The 9,193-nt window shown below is 44.8% G+C and overlaps 1 protein-coding gene across 1 annotated transcript; it reads right to left on the reverse strand.

Annotated features, from left to right (window-relative positions):
• Positions 1-2,899: 2,899 nt before the first annotated feature.
• LOC125550944 (60S acidic ribosomal protein P0-like) lies at positions 2,900-6,647 on the reverse strand. Its single transcript, XM_048714079.1, has 5 exons — positions 6,279-6,647; positions 6,089-6,157; positions 3,932-4,030; positions 3,439-3,831; positions 2,900-3,201 (listed from the first exon to the last, which is right to left on the reverse strand). The coding sequence occupies exons 1-5, from the start codon at positions 6,537-6,539 to the stop codon at positions 3,055-3,057; spliced, it is 969 nt and encodes a 322-aa protein (XP_048570036.1). The 5' UTR covers positions 6,540-6,647; the 3' UTR covers positions 2,900-3,054.
• Positions 6,648-9,193: the final 2,546 nt, after the last annotated feature.

Below are 9,193 nucleotides of genomic sequence, written 5' to 3' on the forward strand. Positions count from 1 at the left end.
GTGGGACTCCTCCCATATGGAAACCCTAGGCGCATGGGCCTATAGGGGCTGGTGCCCTTGGCCCATACAGGCCAAGGCGCACCCCCTACAGCCCATGTGCCCCCCCGGGATAGGTGGCCCCACCCGGTGGGCCCCCGGGACCCCTCCGGTGGTCCCGGTACAATACCGATAACCCCGAAACTTGTCCCGATGGCTGAAACAGCACTTCCTATATATAATTCTTTACCTCCGGACCATTCCAGAACTCCTCGTGACGTCCGGGATCTCATCCAGGACTCCGAACAACATTCGGGTTACTGCATATACATATCTTCACAACCCTAGCGTCTCCGAACCTTAAGTGTGTAGACCCTACGGGTTCGGGAGACAAGCAGACATGACCGAGACGACTCTCCAGTCAATAACCAACAGCAGGATCTGGATACCCATGTTGGCTCCCACATGCTCCACGATGATCTCATCGGATGAACCATGATGTCGAGGATTAATCAACCCCGTATACAATTCCCTTTGTCAATCGGTATGTTACTTGCCCGAGACTCGATCGTTGGTATCCCAATACCTTGTTCAATCTCGTTACCGGCAAGTCACTTTACTCGTACCGTAATGCATGATCCCGTGATCAACCACTTGGTCACCTTGAGCTCATAATGATGATGCATTACCGAGTGGGCCCAGTGATACCTCTCCGTTATATGGAGTGACAAATCCCAGTCTCGATCCGTGTCAACCCAACAGACACTTTCGGAGATACCTGTAATGCACCTTTATAGTCACCCAGTTACGTTGTGACGTTTGATACACCCAAAGCACTCCTACGGTATCCGGGAGTTACACGATCTCATGGTCAAAGGAAAAGATACTTGACATTGGAAAAGCTCTAGCAAACGAACTACACGATCTTTGTGCTATGCTTAGGATTGGGTCTTGTCCATCACATCATTCTCCTAATGATGTGATCCCGTTATCAATGACATCCAATGTCCATAGCCAGGAAATCATGACTATCTGTTGATCAACGAGCTAGTCAACTAGAGGCTTACCAGGGACATATTATGGTCTATGTATTCACACGTGTATTACGATTTCCGGATAATACAGTTATAGCATGAATAAAGACAATTATCATGAACAAAGAAATATAATAATAATGCTTTTATTATTGCCTCTAGGGCATATTTCCAACAATGTCATCACCTAGGATATGCCAAAACTTTTTAAAAAAGGTCGCATGAAGCCCATCTGGACCCGGAGCTCTGAGATCACCAATACTAAAAACAGCCTTACGAACATCATCATGCGTATACGGAGCCATTAACATGTTATTCATATGATCAGTAAGCTTTGTTTGAACCCTCTCAAGAATATAAGGATCAACATGCTGCACCTCTGAACTAAAAAGGTTACTAAAATAATTCTGAATATTAGAACCCAGTGTTGCCATACCTTCTACTGCATTACCATTCTGATCATGGAGTTTTCGGATATAGTTCTTTTTTCCTTCTGGCCGATGCAAAAGCCTAAAAAAACTGTGTTTCGGTCACTGGATTTTAACAAACTCGCCCTGGATCTCGTATATAATGAATTTCTTCTAGTTCTAGTAGATATTCAACAAGTTCGGATAGTTCTTTCCTCTTCTCTTCACTCTCATCAGAGATAGGACCAGCTAGTTCCTTCTGTGCTTTTCTCAATCTGTTTTTCGGCTTCTTCAGCACTCTTTGATCCCAAGCATGGAATGCTCTATGCATGCGGTCGAGCTTCTCATGTATATTATTTGTTGTGGGATCGCTTCCGGCCTCATTCCAAGCTTCTTGAACTTTCTCATTAAAAGCCTTTTCTCGTAACCAACGAGCTTCGAATCTCTTAACGTGAACCCATCACTCGGTTCACGTACATAAAAATTGGTATCAACCAATAACGGCCTGTGGTCGGAGTGGTTATACCCCAAGTTCTCCAACGACGCATGAGGATGCATTGCTGCCCAGGTTTCGTTAAGAGGCCTCTGTCAAGCCTCTCGCGAATTCTTCCTCTCTGCCAAGTGAAGCGATAACCTCTGTGTCCCAAGTCTCTGATGTCACAGTCATCACTGGCCTGTTGGGGTCTGGGGTTTCCTCCCTCTTTTTCATACAGAAATTGTATCTCATTGAGATCCCCAATCAACAACCATGGGAGAGTATGATTAGTTGATGCATATGATCCCATGTTTTATATTTATTCTCCCACCGAAATTCATCATATATTCCAATCAACCTCCACAAGTTATTGTTACCATCATCCACAATGTACATAGGATCCAGATCCAATCTTTGGATTCTAATTTCATTCTTCCATAGCAGTAACAAGCCACCTTTTCTCCCATCACTCGCACACACAAGCTTTTGGTCCATCTTCATCCTTTTTCTCAAACATTCTGCGGGATAACTGTCCAAGTGGGTCTCCGACAAAACACCATATCAGGCGAACAACTATGATAAAATCTAACTCTCGGTTGACGATGCCGCCGGGGGACAACAAAACCCTGCACAACCTCAAACTCCCATGAAGGAGTTGCTGATCCAGTCTGGCAATCTAGGCAATCCTTGGAAGTCATTATTTTACCTATTCTCTTCTCCTCTCTCTAACATTCTCCTTGGTAGTAAAACTTGTTGGAGTTTCCCGCCATCACCTCACCCAGATCCAGGGGTTCATATTCATACATCTAGTTGATCATCCTATTTTAAGTCAAGATCGCATCTAAGTGTATGGTGAAACCATTTTGTGTCATTGAGATATGGCTACCTTCTTACTTTTTTTGTGTGCTTTAGGTGTGTTTGGGCCTCCGGTTCAGGGCACATCAGACTGGAGGTGAGTTGCTGTTAGTTAAAAGGAATGCAGATCATGAGCATCTCACACACGAAAAATCAGGGCAATATTACCAACCAAGTAAAAGTACGATAGCATTGGCGAATACACACAACAGTCCAAGCTTTATATGCCAACATTACTAGGATAAAAGAGCTCACTCATCTATCTACGCTACGACACAAGTGGCAACTTGACGAGAGGTGCAGCTTATCAGTCGTCGAACAGGTTCATGAATCCCTCCTCAGCGTCAGATCCACTATCGGATTCCTCTTCTTTCTTCTCCTCCGCAGTAGCAGCTCCAGCCTCGGCAGCACCACCACCAGACGGCGCGGCAGCAACAGCAAACTTGCTAGGGTCCTGCAATCCAACACAAACACAAAATTACACCATTACTTGTCTAGGCACTCGGTACGTATGAAATAGAGCAAGATGTTCACACATTCAAACCACACATGTAACATCGAGATCAGAACAAATAACAACAATTGTGAGGCTACATGATGCGTTTTAAAAACTAGCAAACATAACATTGGCATTTGAGCTAAGATTTCAAACAGGAAAACAGTAGTAACCAGAAATAGGAGGTCTACGTACCTTCAGGTACTCCTTGATCTGATCAGCATGGGGGAACGAGTATTCTGTCTCCACAGCGAGAGCAAGCACGTTCTTGTACCCATTGAGGAACATGTGCGGTGCAGCAGCCAAAGTTGGGTACGAGACCGCCAGGGACAGCGAGGCAACCATGGAGACACCACACGCAAACTTCTCCATCAAGTCTTCCTCGGTGAGGTCAAGAACCTCGGGGCTGAACACCGACCCATCGTCGTAGACATTGGTGATCACAAGACCATAGGAGAATGGGCGGATGCCGAGCTTGGCAAGCAGGGCAGCCTCGGATGAGCCCACCTTGTCACCCTTCTTGATGAGGTCCACATGGGCGACGATCTCAACGCTTCCCTTGTTGATCTTGGTGGGGATGTTAAGCACCTGAATGAATACAAAAGGGACATCAGACCGGGGTGAGAACTTGTGCTTGCTTAACCGTCAGGAGAACACAGCGTGTGTGTTATCAGACAAGAGTTTTTACCTGGAAGAAAGAAGTTTGGGAGGGGTCCAGACCAGTGTTTCCAGGGGGAACCACCACATCAATAGGAGCAATCAGGCCAACACGAGCAGGGGCCCCAACCTATTGCATAACAAAAACAAGATCACAAGGATAATAAGATGGCTAAACAAGAAGTGTTCTAAACATTAGATGATCAATGGAAATATTCCCAGTAAGTTCACACAAAACCATGCTGCAGGGTACTTGGAAAAAAGAAAAGAAATGTACGGTACAACATTATGCTTAGACTGAAACTTCCATATCATTCCCCCAAATTAGAGTAGACACATTCCTAAAAAAGAAAAGTAGACACAATTCACTATTTGAAATTATTATCTCCCAACTCTACTGCACAATGTATTTATATCTACTGCACAAGGTTTAAATATATCAATGAAAGGATAAATCTATGCTCCACGACGACATGTAACACGAGAAACTACTGCACACAAATACAGGCAACATGCAGACAAATAAACACCAACTACCATGTTCATATTGTTACCAAACCAAACTGTATTTAACGCTTGTGCTACTTGAATGAATCATCAAAGACACAGGTTATCCCAACAGACAATCCGTTTTCCTACTGAAGAATCATCAAATTCATGCACCCCAGTGGCACTCCCATAATTGAAGCAAGATGCCAAATTAGTTAAATTCGCAGATGATATCTCAAACAGAAGAATAATAACTGCCACAGTGCAACACAATAAACAACTTGAGATCTCTGAACCCTTTTCAAAATAACCACACTAGTACAGCTCAGAAGCAGAATTATGCATGCAGAATTGCAACACACGAGATCTCTAACCCCATCCAGAATAACCACACTAGTAAACTGAGAAGCTTTGTCTGAATTAATTTCCCTCCTATAAATGAAGATCTGGAACCGCTTCCCAAATAATTACAGCAAGATGGAGGTAAAAACATTCTTGTGCAATTTTGGCAGACACAAATTTATTACATCCATGCATGCAACCCAACAATCCTTTCCATAACTAGCAATTACACAATTAGCACACTGCAAAACCAACAATAACTTTATTGCATGATGTATCAATGCAGCAGCATTCGCAATACAAATTCAAAGGACAAATCTATGTGTGAGATGCATGACAAAAATTGCTTCAAACACTTTGCACCCGCACCTATAAAATCTTATATGTTCTCCACAGTCTATCAGACTATCAAAATGATGGCATGCACTCACCCATATGGTACATGACAACATGCAACACGAAATACTACTGCATGCACATATTGGAAAAATTTCAGACAAATACGCACAAGTTGCATCCCCAACAATCCGTTTTACTACTGAAGCATCCTCAAATTCATGCAGGCATTTAAGCAACATGCCAAACTGTAAACAGAAGAACTATGGCTACAGCATTTCAACACAATAACCAATTGAGATCTCTAACGCCTTCCATACAAACTAGCACAACTGAGAAGCAGAATTATGCCTACAGCATTGCAACACAATAACCAATTGATCTCAAACCCCTTCCATAATAACCACAAGTACAACAGATTCATACTAGAAAATATTTTTCCTGCCATAAATGATCTAGATCTGGAACTACTTCAAATAATTACAGCAAGATGAAGAAGCATGCTTGTGCAATTTCGGCAGACACATACAGTAATTATTACATCCGTGCAACCAAATAATCGTTTCCATAAACTAGCAACGACACAATTAGCACACTTCAAGCAGACAAAGTCGACAGCAATCAACACAAGCTCGCTCACAGAACAAGGGCAGTGGCACAACACAGACAGTACAACTGAGAAGCAGAATTTGTGCCTGCAGCATTGCAACACAATAACCACCTGATCTCAGACCCCTTCCATAATAACCACACAAGTACAACAGATTCATACTACTGAAACTAATTTTCCTGCCATAAATGATCTAGATCTGGAACTACTTCCAAATAATTACAGCAAGATGAAGAAGCATGCTTGTGCAATTTCGGCAGAAACATACAGTAATTATTACATCCATGCAACCAAATAATCGTTTCCATAACTAGCAAGCACGCAATTAGCACACTTCAACCAGACAAAGTCAGCAGCAATCAACACCAACTCGCTCGCAGAACAAGGGCAGTGGTACAGTAGTTAGTTTACCTTGTACTTGGCCACCTCCTCGCGCACCTCCTTGAGGTCACCCTTGGTGAAGATGAGGCCGACGTTCCCCTGCAACAAGCAGCACCAAAAGGACAAACAGGCGCACGCTTGAGAAAACGAACCCTCGACGACAAAACCAGACGCGGAGTAGAAGATCCGGCAGGGGGGGAGGGGGAGGGGCCGGGCTTACTTGGAGGAGGGGTATGAGGGCCTTGATGTCGGCGTTGCCCGACCTCTCGGCGTGCGCCGCGATGCAGCGGCGGATGAGGGTGTTCTTCCCCATGAGCATGACCGACTCGCCGCGGATGCCCCTGCGGATCTCCGCGAGCTGGCTGGAGCCGACGTTGTCCGCCGACGCGACGAGCACCCTCGAGTACTCGTCGAGGAGCTGGCACAGCTTCTGGTCGTACGCGTGCTTCTTGTCCGTCTTGGACGGCTTCTTGATCGCCATCGCTGGCCGCGCGCGGGAGGACCTAGCCCTAGCTTCGGTGGATCTGCGGCGCGTGGTGGGGTGCGGGTGGCGAGTGGAGGAGGAAGAAAGAGGACGTCTTGAGGCAGCGCGGCGGAAGCAAGGGGGCGTCTATATAGGGAGGGAGGAGGCCTGGGACATGGGGGTTTCGTGGGGCGTGCGTTGCGGGGGTATTGTGGTCTTTCCACTCTCTAACGTTCTGGACTCTTCGTCTGCTCTGAAACGGGCCATATGGCCAGGTGGGCTTGGGCTGTACCCTCAGAAGGATTACGTCAGTCCGGCCCAAATACTCCGCATCGGGGGTTTTCCTCTGAAGTAGTGGATGTGAAAAAAAAACATAACATGCCCGAAGTATTCGGAGAGGAATCTTGCCTCAAAAAAAAAAGAGGAAGAGGAATCTTCAGAACTTCCAAACACGTTCATATATTTCAACGATCAAAGCATGTTCAGAAACCAGACACAATAAACACAATACTCAAAAGTGTATATTGGGATAAAAGAAAGTCGTGGTTCCGAACTGTAGAATTGTTATCAAGAAAAATACAAAAACCGGATGTGGACCTACGAGTATCTGGACAACCAGCCCAGTCTGCATCAGACTAAGCTGTCAAGGAGGTGGGAGAGGATTTGTTGATATGAAGACCTAAGTCTAGTGTGCCTTTGAGATACCGAAGAATACGTTTGACATGATTGTAGTGTGGAATACGAGGATCATGCATGTATAAACAAGCTTGTTGAACAGCAAAAGAAATTTCAGGATGAGTGAGAGTGAGATACTGAAGTGCACCGGTAAGACTACGATAAAGAGAAGGATCCGAGAAAGGATCACCGTCGACAAAGAGTTTGGAACCTGTATCAACAGGGGTACGGGAAGTTTGCCAATCAAGCATACCAGCACGAGAAAGAAGATCCAGAGTGTACTAACGTTGAGACAAGAAAAGACTAGAGGAGTCATGGATAACAGCAATACCTAAGAAGTGGTGAAGAAGACCTAAATCTGTCATAGAGAATTCCTGGCGAAGAAGAGAGATAATATGATCTAAAAATTATTGTGAGGAAGCTGTGAGGATAATATCATCAACATATAAAAGAAGGTACGCAGTGTTGTTGTTGTGATGAAAGGTGAAGAGTGAAGTGTCAGAACAGGAAGGGGTAAAACCGATGGTTTGAGCATAAATAGAAAAGCGTTGGAACCAGGCACGTGGTGCTTGTTTAAGACCATAAAGAGATTTTTAAAGAAGACAAACATGATTAGAATAGGAGGAATGTTCGAAGCCAAGAGGTTGTTGACAATATACTGTTTCTTGAAGAGAGCCATCAAGAAAAGCATTTTTGACATCTAGTTGATGAATTGGCCAGGAAGAAGAGACGGCGATGCCAAGGACAGTGCGAATAGTGCTGGGCTTGACAACTGGAGAGAAAGTCTCATCATAATCGATGCCGTGTTGCTGAGAGTAACCACGACATACCCATCGAGCCTTATAACGTGCAAGACTCCCATCAGAATTAAATTTATGGCGAAAAACCCATTTTCCCAAAACAATATTTGTATTGGAAGGACGAGGAACTAACTGCCACGTGTTATTCTGCAGAAGGGCATCATATTCATCTTTCATAGCTGCGGCCCAATTAGGATCTAGGAGAGCTGATTTGTAAGATTTGGTTAGAGAGGAAGGAGATAGAGATGCATGAAGATTTAGACGATCTTTTGTAGGTTAACAAAACTTGGACTTGGCACGTGTGCGCATGGTATGATCGTTAGTCGGAGTTGGAACGGGAATAGCATGAGCAGGAGGGGTGGGGGAAATGTGGTGGACGCGTCCGGCGTAGCGGAGGAAGCAGACGTAGGAGATGGCGGTGAAGACTGCGGCGGCAGGATGTCTGCCGCGACAGAGTGTAATGGGTTTTCCTCTGCCGGAACAGAGGTGATGACAGAAGTGGTCGCGGCAGGATCCGCTACCGCGGTAGAGAATTCGGCTGGTTTCGTTGGATAGGTCGGCGGGTGAAAGAAGGTAAGATGATTGCGACAAGAGGGACTAGTGGACGGCGTGGGTGAGTTGGGATTTAATTATTGACGCTCGAAAAAGGGAAAAATGTTTTCAGCGAATGTTACATGACGAGACACATGAACACGACCACTAACAAGATCTAGACAACGATAACCCTTGTGCTCGTTAGAAAAAACCTAGATGGACACACGGGGTAGAGCGCGGGGAAAGTTTGTTAGGAGAAGTGGAGTAGGAGTTTGGGAAACAAAGACAATCGAAGATGCGAACGTCGGAGTAATTTGGATGAGAGAGAAATAAATAGAAGTAAGGAGTAGTTTGTGGGTTAACTTTGGATGGAGGAGTATTGAGTAAATATGTGGCCGTGTGGAGGGCCTCAGCCCAGAACTTCGGAGACATAGAAGATTGAACAAGCAGAGTGCGAATGATGTCATTAAGAGTACGAAGAGGATGCTCGGCTTTGCCGTTTTGAGGGGAGGTATAAGGACATGAGAAGCGCAAGAGAATTCCATATTGTAAAAAGAAAATTTGATTTTTAAAGTTGTCAAATTCATGACCATTATCACATTGGATGAATCTTATAGGGAGGAAAAAGTAGACCCAGACATAGCGCTGAAAGTTAAGGAATAT

This window comes from Triticum urartu, chromosome 4 (assembly GCF_003073215.2).
Source record: "Triticum urartu cultivar G1812 chromosome 4, Tu2.1, whole genome shotgun sequence".
Taxonomy (NCBI): domain Eukaryota; kingdom Viridiplantae; phylum Streptophyta; class Magnoliopsida; order Poales; family Poaceae; genus Triticum; species Triticum urartu.

Coding starts and splice junctions, on each gene's coding strand:
- LOC125550944 (XM_048714079.1), bottom strand. CDS start 6,539: ATGGCGATCAAGAAGCCGTCCAAGACGGACAAGAAGCACGCGTACGAC. Junction 6,158..6,278: donor CCCTCATACCCCTCCTCCAA/GTAAGCCCGGCC, acceptor TGCTTGTTGCAG/GGGAACGTCGGCCTCATCTT. Junction 3,202..3,438: donor AGATCAAGGAGTACCTGAAG/GTACGTAGACCT, acceptor GTTGGATTGCAG/GACCCTAGCAAGTTTGCTGT.